Source organism: Tachypleus tridentatus, chromosome 9 (genome assembly GCF_004210375.1).
Source record: "Tachypleus tridentatus isolate NWPU-2018 chromosome 9, ASM421037v1, whole genome shotgun sequence".
NCBI classification, from domain to species: Eukaryota; Metazoa; Arthropoda; class Merostomata; order Xiphosura; family Limulidae; genus Tachypleus; species Tachypleus tridentatus.
The window spans coordinates 133,729,582-133,748,912 of NC_134833.1; the positions used below are offsets into that span (position 1 = coordinate 133,729,582).

The 19,331-nt window shown below is 30.8% G+C and overlaps 1 protein-coding gene across 2 annotated transcripts in view; it reads left to right on the forward strand.

The window, feature by feature from the left end:
* LOC143226422 (uncharacterized) overlaps positions 1-19,331 on the forward strand; it is a 125,934-nt gene that overhangs the window by 32,771 nt on the left and 73,832 nt on the right. For both annotated transcript variants that reach the window (XM_076457360.1, XM_076457361.1), the window contains exon 4: positions 2,687-2,971. In XM_076457360.1, the coding sequence (XP_076313475.1) occupies positions 2,687-2,971 (285 nt within the window). The remainder of the gene's footprint in view (positions 1-2,686; positions 2,972-19,331) is intronic.

Below are 19,331 nucleotides of genomic sequence, written 5' to 3' on the forward strand. Positions count from 1 at the left end.
GCAAGAGTTTTAATTTTCTCTCTCTTTCTCAAACCGTTTGCAATGCACTTTTGGTGCCAATGGGGTGTTCACCCTGATCCTCAACACCATATCGGTGAGGTTGTGCTACCTGTTGTACCTGAGAGAAAGTTCTTTGGGCTTATCTTTGGCTCTAAGCTGACCTTTATACCACACATCAAGTAGCTGCTGGGTCTAATGTAGAAGAGCACTGAATATCCTTCACTTCCACCACTTGGGGAACAGGTTGATGTTCTGTGTTAAAGATACATCATGCTCTTATTCGATTGAAACTAGACTATGGATAATTGGTCTATGGCTGTGCCAGGACCTAGGTCTTGAAGATGCTGGATTCTGTTTGTCATCAGGGACTTTGACTCTACACCAGAGCTTTCATTAGTGAAATCTCATCATGTATAAAGTATAGCAGGTTATTATTTTATATCCTAGCTTTTACATATTTGTAATTTGATTTCCTAATTCATACAAAAATCTGTTTAGGCATGTTTTTAAATACCCATAAATTAAAGTAAGTCATGAATAATATGAACACTTGAATTAGAATTTTATACCTAACTTAGCATAAATTCATAAAATTGCAGTTGAATAAAATTTTGAATGCAAGTCAACAAATATGATGAGAAAGCCTTTGCCTCATGACCTGTAAGAATACAGGTTAAGTAAGTCGGATAAAGTCTTTAGACTGGAGAGTGTTGAGATTTACTGTTTGACTTCAGTTTGAAGCTTTTATTGTCATAAATAATATTCTGCATGGAGTCATAAACTATATTAACATTTATTGATCTTGTATCTTATTACTAAAATATGTTCTGTAATACTTGTATTTACCTATATTTGAATACAGTTATTTGCTAGAATTTCACAATCATATGATAAAATGAATGAATTATGATTTATACACTTTTGTGGAGAATGGGGGGGGGAGTTTTTTAAATAAAGATTCTGTGATTCAGATATCTTTATTTTTTATAGTCAAAACACGTGCTTTAAATTACATGTGCATAGATATGTCAATGTAGCTATTTGTGAAGGTGTGTACATGCTTGTTTGTGAGTGTTGTTATGAAGGTAATAAATGTTTTCTGTCCATCAATCATATATTGTCTATCAGGAAAATATTATTAGAGTTTATTATTTAAGTATTCATTGATTTGAAGTTTCCTGTTAAAGGAACACATATACACACTACTTATTTTTCCACCAATAATTTCCAAGAACTGTGTTTAGTTTATAGACTGGCATTTAATGTAGTTAATTGCTATTGGCTGTTGTATTATAGATCATTTAAGTTATTAAAGTATACTTGTATAAACTGTTTAGAGAACATATCTTCTCTTCAGGAAATAACAGAATAGCATCTGAGATGGAACAACCCACTGAAGGTTTAAAAAACAAAACTTCACTTGTATGAAATTATGGGTAGAAAACAATGGAAATCTCTATAGAAATACAAAATAATCTTGCTATTGTGTAGTCTTTCTGAACCAATAGGGAAGAAAAATTCCAAAAATAACTTTTTTTTCACATTCGAGATATGTGATAAAATAATAATAAAAAAGATACTGTGTAAGCCAAGATTAATACCTGTCTGTACTCAACAAGATTTGTTAATATAAAATCTAGTCTTGGGAACTGAAACTAACTCATAGCTACCAGTCATTGAAATTTATTGAGGTTGTTTATGCTTCACTATTAAACATTTCTGTATTTTAAGTTTTAAATGTAACTTGGAATGATTTAGTTTGGAATTTTCCATTATCATGTACACTATTTTCAGTGATTTCAGTATAAGGCCTGATGTAGTTTTATGACTGGGGTATTCAGTTCTTAATCTGTGCATCATGAGTTTGAATCCTGTTAGTGAACATGCTTGCAATTGCAGCTGTGTTAGCATTATGCTGTTAAGACCAACTTCATATTTTTTTTTTGTAATAAAGAGTAGTCCAAGAGTTGTGGTGGGTGAGTTGACTTGCTGCTTTCCTTCTAGTCTATCAATTCTAAATTAGGGGTGGCAAATGCAGATAGTCTGAGAGTAGTATTTGTGAAAGCCAACAAAAAACAAATAACTTTCATATATGCACATCTTAAGTTCAAAATATTTTAAAGATTTCTTGCAAATTTTACTGTTAAAAATCATTCACATGTTTTCCCTCAAACATATTTATCCATAAAAAAAATTATAAAAAAAAAAAGCAACAACAATTGTTTTTTTACCACCTTGGGTTGCATGTTTCTTAATTTTGTTAGGTTTGTTAATGCTTATGATTTAACATACCAAAATGACAGCCTGTGTAGTTTGCACTTGTCACTGGCTTTGAGTCTGACAGGTAAGTAAGTGTCTGCACTTGATGTAGCATTATAAGATATTCAAGTTTGGAAGCTATGATGTAAAAACAAAGTTTAAGAGTATTTATTTTCATAGGAAATTGGCCAAAACATTATTCCTTATTATAAAGAGTGCTATTCATGAACAAGTACTGAGAATTTTGTTTTTAAAGTTTTAAATATTTGGCCTTAGTACATTTGCATTGTAGATCTATGATTTCCTGAGTGTAAAAGGCATAGATATAAAATTCAGTATTCATTCCTTTTTCTTTTGATGTCTTGTAGTATTTTTGAAAGAAACAACAGGAAACAAAAAATGCTTAATTCTAATTTTTTGTTGTTAGATTGTGGCCGAGCTAGAGGATGAAAAACGGAAGCATGCTCAAGATACCGCTCAGGGAGATGATGTTACTTACATGCTAGAAAAAGAACGGGAACGACTAAAACAAGAGCTAGAGTTTGAAAAACAACAGAATAAGAAATTAGAAAAAGAATTAAAGAAACTAACAGAGACACTAGAAAAAGAACAAAATAGACAAAAAGAAATTGTCTTGCTTTTGCTGGCAGAGAGGAAACGTCTGATTGTTCGTTTGCTGGAAGAAAGGCAGCAGTTGGAGGAATTAACAGAGGTATGTCAAACACCCAACTTGAGATTGAAAATGTTACAAATTTGTTTCTCAGCACAATATGTTAACAAACATTTTAGTTTTAGAATTTAGTGAGTATATTGCTTTAAGTAATATTGTAACTCAAAGCACTTGCAGCTTTTGTAAACAGTTTTGGAATCTATGAGAGGTCACATGATGCATTATAGTTTAAGAATGAAATTTTCATTGATATTAATTTTAAATTGAAACAGTAACATTTATGTTTATATCTACATTTTTGTTTTTTATATGAAATCATACCTGTATTTAGGTATATTGGAATGAAATTTTGCATCTTGCAGATAAATATACATAAAATATTTATGCCAAGACGTGTCTGAGTCTTTTTAATCAGTAAAAAGTATTGCCTCTGTTGATGTTGTGATGTAACTTTAGTGAAATTGCATGATGTTGATGATAGATAGAATTTAACTTTAAAGATTAGTAAGTAGTTATTTAATAGGTTATCTTGTAAAAGTAATATCCATGGGCTGTTCAATGATGGTAAGCATTTGTGTAGCTTAACTGTTAGTTATAAACCAACTGATGTTCATACTAAACAACAATATTCTCATCATATACTGGAGAAGAAAGGCTAACCTTTATTTATATTTAATTATTGTTCTAAATATTATGCAAAGTCTAGGTTTTTATGAAGTCAATTTAGAATATTCTAGATCTATTCTCCCAAACTAGCTTGATTCTAATATTACCTTGTACCTTCTAGCTAATGTCTAAATTACAGCATTGGAAAATATAGTTTATAATCTTATATTTTTATTATAATTTATTTTGATAAACGTAAAACTAAAAAAGCTAAGTTCACTATGAAGAGTGACATTTTACTATATGTTTAAGTTTAATTATACAGAAAGATATAGAACAGTCAAACTCCTGATTCAACTGGCAGCAGGCAATTGCAGTAATGTTCCTAGGTTGGCAGTTTAAAACACCTGTGTATTCTTGTATCAAAGATAAGGGAATACTTTGGAAATTTTAAGGGACACTCTTGAAACTTTCTATTTTATATTGAAGAGCATCACCTAAAGATGAACAGTTATGTTTAGTTGATGTAATGCATTTGTGTTGGGAGTAGCTATCAAAACAATGTTAAATTGTTATAATTATACAGCACTTTAAGTTTTCAAAGTTGAATAGTTAGTAATCCGAGTTGGAAGTGGCACAGTACACTTGTGTAAATTAGCTGTCCTTAACTTAGATATGCTACTGAAGTGCCACCCAAAATATTCTATCTATAAAAGTCACTATATTTGTGTTACTACTATTGTTTTAATGTTCCACTCTATTTATAACATTTGCTTTGTTGGTGATGCTTAAATTGGCTCAGTGGTTAGTTTCAAGTGAAAATATTGTGTTCAAGTCCTAGTCAATTGAAGATTTTATATATCTATTTACAATTATTAAATCGTCATGTTTAGGACAAGATCATACAATATTAGTGAAAACCAGAATAGTATGATAGTTTAAAATTAGGAATTTGAATTATTAATTAACATTTGATTACAAAGACTTGGTGTCAGTCATTACAGTACTTGACTATCATGTGGGAGCCTTATGTCCAGTCCTAGTCAAGTCATGATTTTAACTTGATGTTCTCTGTTAGTTATTATTTATTTATTAAAATACTTGCAGTAAGCTCTTTTGAATATGCAGAATTATATGTCAAAACAACTTTTATCTTTTCATCTCAGCAGTTGGTGCCAAAATACATTATTATTGATATTTTTCAACTTAGATAAGAGATTTTTAATAAGTATTTTTTATCAACTAAACATAATGTTTAGGGATAATAAGAAACTTGTTGGTCCATCTTGGCTGTCCCATCCTTTAAATCAAACTTCTTATTAAGAAAATTAACAAAAGAATTTGTAAGTCAGCCCTAATCATTCATACATCTATCAAGCTTTCTTTTTAAGTTGCTCAAATTTACTGCCTCCACAATATCTGAAGGCAACCCTGGGCTTCCACTAGAAAAATAACTCTCTTAGCCACTGTGGCTAAACAAAGTAATTTTCTTTTAGCCACAGTGGCAATTGTTTATCCACAATTTTAGGTTGCCAAAAACTGTGTGGTGCATGACTTTTAATATGCATCAATTCCATCCAGTAAAAAATAGTTGTAATTATGTGAAAATCTACAAGACGTTTTGTACTATTTTTTTATTCCACAGCAATCTTCCTTGTAAAAAAAAACCAAAACAAACAAAATAACAAACATGATAGAGAGGAAAATAAAGATGCATTTTTCAAAATAACACAAAAAAATGACTTAAAACTAGAATATGGTAGCATGACAAGTAAGTAGACAAATCCAATAGCATCCCTTCAGCCAAATCATTCTCAACACAAGATGTGGTAGAAGTTGACACCTGAGGTTCCAAAGCACATTTCTTCAATAGGGAATGGTACCCATGTCTGTCTTTGTGAGTGACCCAGTATCTGAATGCAGAGTCGAAGTTAAAATAATCTAACAGTTTGGATTCCATGGATAAGTTCAGTAACATTTCTGTCTTGGCCATTGCTCCTGGCATCTGTTTTGATGGTGTTGTACCTGCTAATTCCCTGTTCATTCAACAGATGTAATTGGAATTATTAATCCAATTGCTGCAAGCTGAGACAGATTTGGAAAAGTTTGATAGGTCTGGTGGATGTATTCCTTGTAGAAGCTCTTCATGTTTCTGTTTTTGTGAGCATCCTGTTCCATTATGTTCCTTAGTAGCAGCCATTCAGTCAGTGCCTCATCCTCATTGATGAAAGGAGAGAAGTGCTGGATGAGTTTCTTCAGATCATTCTCATCAGATACTGCTCTGCTGTGACATAGGCTAAATATTGACAAAAATGACATGATGTTAATGTCTGGGAATGCTACTTGTAGTCTTGTGACCACCTCTTCAACAAATTACTCAGCAGCTGATCTGTACTTTTCACGTTGTTTATCAATATCTTTGTCATGGCCTCTGTAAGAAGTGTAATCACTGGCATCAGGAGCTTGTGGGAGTTCCTTTAGTGCAGCCTGTGTGTTAGGACCAGGGATGTGTACCAGCGACTGAATTGACAGAATTGACCCATCAATAATTGCTTTAGCCTGATCATAAGATAAATCAGCTCTCTCTAGAGATCTTGACAAAAGTCCAAGAATGCTAACAGTGTCAGCCAAAAAGTGTGTCATCATGGCAAAGCTGTAACATGACATTTGCTGGAGTAGACCATGTAGTAAGGCTCAGCCTGGAGTATCAGGCAGCTTATCACAGTTACAATACAGTTGACTAATGCTTGGATGGAATCATTAAAAGAGAGCCATCATGTGAAAAACACTTGCTTGATTTTGTTGCTTTTCTCTCCATGCAATGCTTTGCTCTCTTCCAGAACCTGACACAACTTGGGAGAATATTTCAGGCTTTTTGCAAACTGGTTCAAAACTGAAATGTACTTCACAAGGTATGGCACCTGGTTTGCTGCCTTTTCAGCAGCCAACTGTAATCTGTGTGCCAAACAATGACTTGTTATTATCCAGGGGCATTTCTCAAATTTTATAGCAACACCTGTTTTTATTCCCACCATGACATTTGCACCATCAGTTGCAAGTCCAACCAAATCAACATCAAACAATCCTCAATCTGCCATGACTAAGCACATTATGTTGTAGATAGAATCATCCCCAGTGTTGGTCAGCTCACGCACAGCAAGGAATTGACTTGTAACCTCACCTAGTGATGAAAGATACCTGATATAAATTATCAGTATAGAGGTGTTTCCTGCATCAGTTGCTTCATCTGCTTCAAGAGCAAAAAATGGGAAAGGCAATGCCTGAAAGTCTGCCTGCATTTCTTCCTGAACTACATGATTTAGGACACTGTATATATCATCCAGAGACTGGATGTGGGTGTATATGAAGCTCCCTGTTCCACTTTGTGACTGAGTCTGTAGTTTCTTTAGAGAGGTCACTCCCTGTTAAAAAATATATAAGAACTTGTGTTTTGAAATAAGACCACCAATTAAAGTAATAAACAAAATATTTGGAAGAGTTGGCTAGCTACTTAATTTTTATAGATATTTTCAAAATGTTTCACTTTTAGAAAATTGTCAAATTGCCTTTTTTAAGGAAACAAAGTATCTTATTAATACTAAAATGAAGAATATTCATACATTGAATACTTGTAGTGAAAGGAGGGAATGAAACTTCACAGTTGGGATAGCTTCCTTTGCTTGTACAAGTAATGTGGCCATCTGTGCCTGAAATGCCACCTTTACACCCCACATACACATTTACAGCAGCAGTTGACATGTCTTTTTTCAAAACTTGTGATGCTACTGCACTGCGATGATCTTCTTACTGTGCATGCTTCACCAAGTCGTCTTTTTTAGGCTTAGTAGCATTTTTCCCAGTGGTACTATAAATATTTGTGTTCTTGTTGCCCCTGCATAATTTGCAATGAAATGTATTTTATTGGGAAACATGTTCCAGCCAAGGAAACTGTGAAAACCAAGTTTTTGTAACAACTCTGTGAAAATTGCGGATATATATTTTTTCCACACCGACAGTCTGATCACTGCTGCAAGCTTCGGTTTCTTCAAAGCTATCTTTTCTTTTGGAAGTGGATTTCCCATCATCAGTTATGTTGTTGCTTCAACCCTCTTTTGAAAATAACTTTATATATCTAACTGTTTAGATGTCTTTTTATCTGATCCAGGAGTTGTCATGATCTCAATTCACACACTTGTCAAACAAAACTTGGGATTTCCACTTTGATACAGACCATATGTTGGTTTTACGAAAGTCAGGTTTTCTCTGTTTACTGTTTGTGTACCACGGGCAGAATCAAACATGTAGCATAAGAAATGAAAATAAAAAAATCATTAGCACAGCTGAGTAATAAATTTTTTAAATTTAATTTGTTAGTTGTCATATCCCTGAAATCATAAAAATACATATATAAAGAAAATACAGATCAGTCAGTGGAAGTTTTTAAAGATGTTTCTTCAACTTGCTGGGGGGCACCTCTGGTCATTTGTTATCATTAATGGCGTGGATGGTGATAAAAACCATGAAAGCTGTTAAGACCAAAACTTGAGCAGAATAAGTAAAGGAAAACCATCCAAGACCGAAAAATTATCTTTCACCACTGTGGTGAAACCAACACTAGATTTTTTTAGCCACAGGCTGTTTCTTTTCGCCAATGGCGTTGTGGCTAATGGCTAGCAGAAGCCTTGCAATCAATCCATTCTATAGGCCAACCACCCTATCTGAAAAATGAAATTCTTATCTGAAAGCTGTTAAGACCAAAACTTGAGCAGAATAAGTAAAGGAAAACCATCCAAGACCGAAAAATTATCTTTCACCACTGTGGTGAAACCAACACTAGATTTTTTTAGCCACAGGCTGTTTCTTTTCGCCAATGGCGTTGTGGCTAATGGCTAGCAGAAGCCTTGCAACCAATCCATTCTATAGGCCAACCACCCTATCTGAAAAATGAAATTCTTATCTGAACGTGCGTGCCATTTTTCCACTGAAACGCGGATTTCCACGTTTTCAAACGACCAACGATCACCCACGATATTCGTGTAAATTCGAGGAGAAAATATGAGCGATCTGGGGGCCGGGTAGGTGGTTTTTGAGGAGAAATCGTATTTTTTCAATGTTTATTGCAGAAGAAAAAAAAATCTGACCACCATCTTGGAGGCAGTCTCGTTGCAGGTCTCGTGGTCTGGTATCGTGTGCATACCAGACGATAAAATATTCTCTACGCTCCAAAGAAACAACAGCGATTGAAATGTTTAAAAGGAAAGATGTTCATTTTGATCCTGTAGACAAGAAAATGTGTAAGGACATTAGATCAGCAGCTTCAAAGTATACCTCAAAGCTGAGGGAGAATCAGAAGAAAAGGGCAGAAAGGCTTGAGGCCTATGGTTCTGTGAAATCTGGCCCAGCCACCTTGGCTAAAGAAAAAGTCCAGAAAGCTGCAGAGGCATAGAGAAGAAAAGCTCGGAAGAGAGCACTGGAAACCCTTGTCTCAAAAAAGAGGAAAGTAGCCAATATTGATTAAAGGAAATTAAGTGATTTGAAATTTGACTGTAATTTATGCAGCAGAGCAGAAGTTGATATCAGTGACTGAAAAACATTTTATTATTATCTGCAGCATACAGTGCCAGTGGTTTATTTTAAAGCATATCATTAATTTTATTTTGAAGCAATGTCAAAGCTTTCCTTGATTTGCTGTTTCAGTTTGTATTGTGAAAGAATGAAAAATATACTGATATTGAGGTACCAGTAATTTACTGACAAGATTGTATAGATGAACAAGTTTTACTGTAGGTAGTCATGTAGAGTAATTTTAAGTAATTTGAAATTTTAATGGAATACATGCAGCAGAGCAGTAGTTGTTGATGTCAGTGACTGTACAAAATTTAATTTCTGAGGCATATTACTGATATCAGTAGTTTAATATTGAACCATATCAGTAGTTGAATTTTTAAGCAATGTCATAGCTTTCCTTCATATGCTGTTTTAGTTTGTATTGTCAATTTGTGAAAGAATGGAAAATTCATTGACATTAAGGTACCAGTAGTATAATGACAAGATTGCATAGATGAACAATTTGAACTGTAGGTAGTCATGATTAGTCAAAAGAGTAATTTTATGTGATTTGAAAATTGTATGGAATATATGCAGCAGAGAAGTAGTTATTGGCAATGACTGTAAAACAGTTAATTGGCAGCATACCAGTAGTTGATGATGTTATTGATGACAAAAAAGGATAATAATGAAATGATTTGTATTTGAAATATTTACTGAGTTATTTTGGCTTTTTTACTAATATATTTTGATTTAGAAAAAAATTAAACTGAATAAATAGCAAATAAACAATCTTAAATTTCATTTATTTACTTTTTATTTTATTTGTTAATTTTAGATATTTTGATATATCTTCTAAAAAATGAATGCAAATAAAAAGAATAAATCAATCTGCTTAAAACTGTAAATGAAAGTTATAGTTTTTATTAGTTTGATTTAGTCTTTTAATTTCCTTTTGTTATTTTATATGATATATATTGTGTACTTTTCCAACATTGCAATGTCAAAAAGCATAAAGAAATTGTCCCAGATTACACCAAATAGCATCCATTTTTTTTTAATTTCCCAGGTGAGCATGCCCCCGGACCCCCCTAGTTAAGCACAGCTGCACCTTTATACCTTTATACCACAGGCTATATACCTTTTCCTCTTTTTTTCATAAATGTCATTGGCATGCCTGTCTGAAGACAACTTCTACATTGACTGACTTTATGTTCATATCCCCTAGTTCTATAAATTTTGCTGTTAAGTATGAAAAATGTTGATGCATTAACATTATTGGATCCTTTTATAAAACAATTCAATTGTATCATCTCAAATTCTCCCCTCTTTCAGGATAATTTTAACATTCTTAATCTCTCATATGACAACCTCTTCCATCTCAAGTACCATTTTAGTGACTCTCCTCTGAACTCTTTCCAACAATTCAATGTAAGGATCATAAGATTAAACACACTACTTCAAAGTTGGCCTAACCAGTGACATATGCAAATCAAATTATAACCTCTTTAGATTTGTAAATACAACCTAAAAGCTTATTTGTCTGACTGTTAGCAACAGCACACTACTTGTATGGCCTCAGGACTGATCAACTATTACACTAAGATCCTTTTCTTTCATGACACTGTTGAGGTTATTCCAATCCGACTTGTACGTAAAATTCAAATTATGATACCCTACATGCAAATTTTGCATTTACCATAATTAAAACTCATTAGCCATTTTGTTGCCCAACTCACTAAATGATCTATGTATCTTTGTAACATAGTATGTTTTTCACAGACAGGAATATCAAAGACCTTTTTCATCAGCAAATGTAAGTAATTTGTTGAGCATTCCTTCATCTGAGTCATTAATGTAAATCAAAAAGAGCAATGGTCCTAATACTGAGTTCTGAGGTACACCACTTGCAATGTTAATCCAGTTTCACTGAACTCCATTTGTAACAACCTTCTGCTTTCTTTCATCATGTCACTCTTCTGTTCAATTAGTAAAATTATTCTCTACACCAAAAAATGTCTTTTACAAGTCTTTTATATGGCACTTTGTCAAATGCTTTCTGAAAATCCAGATAGACCAAATCTATGCCCTTATCCTCATCTCTGTGTGGAGTAACATTTTCAAACCATATCAAAATATTTGTAAGGCAAGATTTTCTATAGTGACATCATGTTGACGATAGGATAAAATTATAAACTTTGTTAAATGATTTTGCAAAGTATCTTTTTATTGGACTTTCCAAAATGTTTCCCACAACTGATGTGAGACTAGTAGGCCTATAATTACTGGGGCAACTTCTGTTACCTCCCTTTGAGATATGATTGACATTAGGTAATTTTCAATCTGTTGGTACTTGTCCACTATTCAAAAAAAAAAAACAACCTCATTTAGAACCCTTGGGAAAATATTTCTTACAATCTTATTGCAAATTGTATTACAACTAAGCTTACACATTGCATTATTAAAATCTACATTAAAAGGTTATACCTACTATTTTAGTACTCATTTTTACTAAATATAGTTATTTCTTTTGTTCTGCAACTCTAATTTTTAAAGATAAAAATAATGAAGTAACGCTAAAAAATCCTTAATATTATAAGAACCTAATTTTCTAACGTTGAATTGTAACTAAGCCACAGTAGCTGTTATGTGCAATAAGCCTAATCTAACAATATAGTACACATTATGCTACTAAAATACAAATTAAAAACTTGTACCTACTATTTTGATCTCCAATCTTGCCAAATCTAGTTATTCTTTTGTTATTTAACTCTAATGTCCAAAGGTGAAAATAAAAACCAAATAGTATTAAAATTGACAATATTATATATTTATAAAATTTTTCTAACTTTCATGTGCTTTTTTTTTTCTTCATCCTCAAATTCTTTACCTTTCTCCTCACAATTAAAAATTGTAGCCTCGTATATTTGAACATGTAGAAATATTTTTTCAACTGTTTTTTTTTTCCCATCATGGATCATTCTATAAGGCTTTACTAAGAAGCAGATTTAAACATAACTACAAGTTTTACATGTGAATTTATAAGGACAACTTACAGGAGAAGACTAAATATATACAGAAAATACTGTATTAATGAGAATCTAGAAATGGAATAATCATTCTCCATACATATATTGTTACTAACTTCTAATTAATATTAAGAAAACACGTTCATTAAACATTTACTTCATTTTTAAAAACAAATTTAATGTGCATTTACCATCATATGATGGGTACTTATCTAGTTGATATTAAATTCATAGTTGTATTAGTAGGGTGACTTTGTATGTATATTATTACTTTACAGTAATGTAAGTCAGGCAGTAAGTTTTTTTTTTTTATGTATAGACTTGTGATACTTACAGTAATAAGCTATGAGCAACATAAATATAAAAAAATAGTCACTCACCTGGCCACAATCAGTGTGGCTTGTCAGTACTATAGATATATTTTAAGCCTTGCTTGGGACCTAGTAGAATTCTAGTAACCTGCTTGTTGGTCAGAAGATATACAATTGTGATCATTTGTTATTACTTAAAGTAAGTTAAAACGATTCATTTAGTAAAAATGATATAGGCCTAGTAGTGCAAAGTTGCTTTTGACATGCCATAATTGTGGCATGCAACTAACTCCATAGAATATTGTCTTCAAGAGACGAGACTCAAATTTGAGATTTTTGTGATTTCTATGTAAAAATGGGCAAATTTACACATTTTCATTTACATAAGGTCTGAATAAACAACATATGAATCAAGATTTACATGTATTTATGCTAAAGTTATACAAAAATGAGCAAAAATGTTTAGAAGTGAGTAGTTTTTCAAGATTTGCAACTGTACTGTAAATCACTTTCATGTATCAGCCCCCAAATATAGTCTCCAATCATGTTTTCATTATATGCTCCCAGGTCACAAAAGCAAAGTTTGAAGTGAAAAATTAGTCTTTTCCATTTACTTTAGGCTCAAGCAGTTGGGGATTAACTCTTCCCAGGAACAAGAAAAAGTACAAATTTTGTTACATAGTATAATTAACAGCTTTGGTGATTATTTGCACCCCAAAAACACTTTTGGTAATAAAATGTTCTTGAAACTAAAAATTGAAAGCATTGGTTTTATTCAAAATAACTGGTATAAACATGTGTGTATTAAACATGCTGTCTAATTAGCATGATTAAAAAATCTGTATATTACATGTTATACCATTGCTGATTAGTTATCATATTTTATCAGTTTAATGCAACATGACTTAATTTTTTTTTGGCTAAATATTGTTTGAAAATGAGACCTACCAAGTTAATAAATTATATTAAATCTTTACTCCTTTTAAAACAAAAACATTTAAATCAATGTTTCTTAACTATCTTTGCCAGGCTCTGGAGCTTATAAAAAGAAAAACTAGATAGTTTTCATAAATAAATTGCAATGTTTTTGTACATTCATCTAAGTATTCTTTGACATTCTATGAAGGCAATGAGTTTGTACTTAGTGTCAAAGAGGTTGAGAAATGCTAACATAGATAATAGTGTTTTCATTCTACTCTGAAGTTCTTATTGATAATTATTCCCTGACATGTCAACTGATGCTGTTTACTGTGTCAGCAAAATGAATTTCTACTTCTCTGGAACAGGTGAAAGTGCAGCATCTTGACCACTTGAATGTGACACGTGACAACTATTTCTGTACGAGTAAATTTCAGCCAGTTTTATAATTGTGAATTGCACCTTGTAGAGATACTTGCCCAGTATATTAAGAATTGAAAACAGTAAATAAAAGCTTGTTGTCCTAACTTCATGTTACAAGATGTTTTTAATTAAAAAATTATATCTGTGGGGAGCCTTATTGCATTGGTTTTTGACTCTGTTTAATATTATGTTTTGGTTTGATTCTAGAAAGTGTTTGATATAATATTGTCTAATATTTTGTAATCTTTAGCAAAATATATATTGTATGACATTATATTTTATAAAAATTACTATTTTTATATTGAATATAATTAGAATAATTGACTTACTATTTATTTGCTATCTTTAATGAAGTACTTTGATCATTTAAAATATTTCTCTTGTCCACATATTTTATGCATGGTAACTGCATGGGTTTATGTTTAGCTTCAGCATGAACTCTTTATAAAAGTGAATATTAGTTCCATAATATGTCTTTTAGTTGTAGTAATATGTTTTAGATAAATGAATATATATGAATACATGATTTTCTGTAGTTAAGCTAATATAAAACTTGTATACTGAAGAACTTTTATTCCTAATAGCTTGTAACTAAGAGAAATACCTTTGTGAAAGATATAGAAAAATTGTAGTAAGTGATAAAATGAGAAATGTTGAATGCATTTAGGAGTTGCTGTGATGTGATATTTTTACACCATTACATAAATATCTGATAATATTTTTATGGTATGTCCTAATATTAAAAGAATATTCTTAATCCTACACAATTTGATGGATCTTCACCAAATTTGGCATGAAGACTTGTGTCCATGGGGTGATCCATGCAAATTTACAGTTTCAAATTTTGTGTTTTGCTGTTTTTAATGGGTATTTTCATTTTTTTTTCTAATTATACAATATTATCGGTTTCATTTTTTATTTAAAGGATTGAACAAGTGAAATGGGATAGTGTATGGTACTTTAAGACTACCTAAATTTAGTTTCTTTACATGTGCAAACTTAATTGCTGAACTTCAAAAATATGCATGACTTCTGATCGAGTGAAGTCAAATTCTACACTGTCAAATTGCATTTTGTATGATAATGCTTACAAGTCATGGATTAAAATATTTCCAGTAACTTGCTTTAAGTTGTTAAAGGAAAATCTTACTAGTGGGAGAGATAAATGAATTAATCACTTAAATATGTTTGTTGTAAATATAAATATTTTATATTCTGTTGCATCTAGCATCAGAAATAGAAATTGAACTACAGGGTGAAACAAATGTTTATTTAATTTGATATGGGTAGCATTTGTTTTGTATTTTAGAAATAATATTGTACAAATCCTGAAATATTCAAAGAAAGGTCATTTGTTTTTCAAGTTCTGTATTTTTGTATTCTGAAGCATTCTATTAAAAGTTTGAAATTGTATATATTTCAAAATATTGAATGTTCCTTATTTTCTTGGTTTTGATAATACCAATTATGGAGCAGACAAACCTGGAACATGTAGAAATGAATATGCAGATTTTTTATTATTTTTGAACTAGGAATTTTGAACTAGGGATGTAAAAGTCTTGGTTTTAAGGTTTATTGGCTGGATATGTGGTATAATTTCTAATAAGTTGTGGATGTATATAGGTGTTTTAGAAAATCAAGGCAATATTTACATCAATGCTTTCTCTGAGTTGCAAGGCAGTAAATGTTATGTTGTAAAGCATCATTGATGTATGTAGTTATGAAAGTGATCCCTGTTTCCCACATGATGCACCAGTGGTGCTAGCCAGTGAGGAAACAACTTGACTGTGCAGTTGTCATTGTATGTTGGAAAAAATAAAGCAGTGATCTGAAGATGTTATGCTAGCTGAAATACACCAGATAAGACTGTAACAACATGGAGAGAATTGTATGGGACAATGAGTAGGTGGAAAAGTCTAAAGGTAGCCAAACATTAGTAATGGGAGGGAGATTGAGCAGGATGGCTCAATAGTGATACAATTGATTAAAATGCTGCCGAGGTGAACGCATCTATTTGTGATAAGTGAGTATTATTGAACATGTAAATAATGTTAAGTGCTGGTAGTTTTCATACCATTATCCATTAAGTCACAAGCAGTTGACAGACATTCATAAACAAAATCAGCTGGATGTGTGTACTTTTAAAATGCTACCAGGAAGGTGGTGGTCTTATTGTCATCGGTGAAGAAACACGAGTGTGTTGTTTTGATCTGGAAAGCAAAAGATAGCATCTAGTTACTGCCACTAAGAAATTTAAAATATGGTAATCCTTTTGGACAATAAATTTTTCACAATCATTTGTTTTATGAAATGCCTTTATTTTCTGAAATACCCTTGTTGATAGTGTCTCACAATACAGTATGTTACTCAAAAGAGCTTTTTTTAAGCTCATTTTTTTGCATTTGAAAAAAGTGTAAAGCAGACCTACTTTAAGAAGTTTACTATTTATGTTTTCAAGATCCATATTGCACCTGCAAGAATTACGTACAAAATTACACGTTTTCTTTGGATATCTGAAGAGTATATTTGTACTGAATATCGAATTAAAATATTAATGTATCAATTTTAATATTATATCAATTTTAAAAATATTGTTCTAGAACATACAGTAAAGTTATGTACATTTTTGAAATTTTTTATATGAAATAACCAATTATATTTTTTCTGTTTATTTAAATTTTGTTCACCACATATTTGTATTGGAAAGTTACTAAATAATTTTAGAACCACATAATTACAATATCATGAGGCTTGAGCATAATTTTTTTCCAATACACAAAGTAATACACTGAAATCCCGTATCTCCTATATTAAGATTTTTGGTTTTATTTCTATAACAGTACTGTACTTCGACAAATGAAGTAGAATTTTATACATGTTAAGATGTTTTATGTTTATTATTCAGTAATCTGTATTTATCATTGTCAAATTTCAATTTGTAAACTGATTCATTACTCCATATTATAATATTGAATTAACCAAAGAAATATATTTCTCAAAATTTTCAATTTTTTTTATTGTAACAGAATTTATACACTTGTATAAATATATGTATTTATATTTTAATTTTTTATTTATATTTTGTGCATGTATTTTCACAGTTTCTATCGGTATAAAGTCCTAAATACAATTAATTATATATTTTCTCAATTGGCATTTAATGATGAGATAATTTTCAGTTTTTTCTCACCATGTACAGGTTTACAATGCTAAAATTAGGGGTTTGATTTCCCTCGGTGGTCTTGGCAGATAGCTCAATGGGGCTTTGTTATTATAAAAAAAAAAAGAAAAAACAATAAACATGCACATCCTCACTATAAAATACAATTTTTTTTTGTTTTTGAAATATTTGAATTTAACTTACTAATTCAAATCTGTTTATAATTATTTGTTTTTAATGACTAATTAATTAAAGGAATTATTTCTTATTTTATGTCTGTACATTTTGCTTAATCAGTATTATCAGCAAGAAATTAGTATTTTCCTGTCATTTTAGCTATATAAGAATAGTATACATTCTGAATAAATCCTAATGGAGCTCCATACATATTGTATTCTGTTTTCTGAATAACTTTTAAACCATTTGAATACTGTAGTATGGGGCACTATCAAAAGATATAATAGAATCAAAATATGCAGCAACAGTTTCTTTATAGTTACAATTTTTTAATTAAAATGCAAAGCATGCCTGGTATGTAGCTTCCCCTAAGACCAGAGTACTTCAGTATGTTCATTTTTTTTGTTTTTTTATAGATAGGTTTAATTGTAATTTTATTAAATATTGAATGAAACTGGTAACAGTGGTATTGAGCAATAATTTTCTAAATCATTTTTATCTCTACCTATATACAGGAATTACTTTAACTGTTTAATTTACTAGGAAACAGTGTAGGAATTGCATTAATTGTTTAATTTTCAAGGAAACATTCTGGAGTGAACTGCAAATATAGACTAATGGCCCACCAATTCAAATTGTGTATAGTTTTATAATTTCAATTTTTAAATTATAAAACCTAGAACTTTATTTTTTAAACTATTTGGTAAATTTTTAATGTTATTGGGTATAAAGTTAGTGTCTTAGAGCTTCAATGACATGCATTTTCATATTTTTATGTATAATTTCATGTTTTTTACTAATAAATATTTTAGGTAACATTTATGAAATGATTATTTGTTGTAGTTTAATTTATCATTTGATTATTTCCTTGAACAAAAATTTTGTTTTCACCTTTAATGTTGTCCATATAATTAAACTGCTTTTGTTACATTTCCATTACATCCTGCTCCCCAGTGGCTCAGCAGTAAGTCTGTGGGCTCACACCTGCAGAAAACTGGGTTTCAATACTCATGGTAGAAACAGTACAAGATAGCCCATAGTGTGTATGGCTTTGTGCTAAACAAGACTGTTACATTCCATAAACAGTTTTTGTATACCTCTGCTTTACATTTCTTAACATAATATTTTTGTTGTATAATTTTTAATACATATGTTTTATGTATGTTTAATTTTTAATAAATTTTAGTTTGTAAAGTAATTCAAAATGTTTTTATTTTTTACTTCAGACCACATCAGGTGCAATCTAAACATGACATAAATAAACCTACTCTACTTCTGAGGTCAAATACCAATATATATCCCAGTGCAACAAAATTTTTTCCTTTTTAGTATATCAGTAATTTATATTGTAACTTCAGGAAAACATCTGTTATGTACCTGTGACCTATAAATTTCTATTAAACTTTTCATACCTCAAGCTTATGATTTTGACTGTTTTTGTTATTTGTATTTATATTTTCCACTTTTTTACATATACATCAATACCACTGTTTTATTATGTTCTCTACAGGTGTTATATGTTTCATGTCTATGTAAGTGGAAAGTATCTGTTCTTTAACTAATATTTTGCATAATATCACTACCTCTGTTTTTGTGTAATGTATTGTTTATTTTACATATTTTTTTCTTAAACTTCTATTTAAATGTAGTACATGAAACAGTGTAATACACCTTTGACCAAAATATATTTGTAAGTCTGAAATATGTTATATATTTATTAAATAGACATGTTTTTTACTGTTACTTTTGAAAAATAACCACTCTTCCTTATGTTTCCTTGTTCTTTATTTCTTATTCTCCAATCCTTGTAATTTACTTTTTCATTTTTTACTCAAGCTTGAAATTAAGTTCCTTTTAACTTCTTGATTTGTACAATAATTTATTTGCTAATGGTGTTAACTATTTATTCAGTTATGTTTTGTCTTTAAAATTTTTATCTGTAGCTTTGGAAAGTGTGTATGTATATATGTATATATAGCTAACCTACTTTCAACCATTTGCCCCTTTTAAATTATTTCTAAATTTTACATTTATTGATTTTATTTTTATTTACTTTTTATTTATTTCTTTATATAAAAAATATCAGTAACCTTCATGTTTACTTCTTACGTACATCCACCTTGCCTTTCTGGAATTCATACTACTATGAGTGTTACAAGATTGGTTCTTCTAGATATTAACTTTGATCACTTATGTTTTACCTTCTTTCAGTTCAACATTTACCTTTTTTA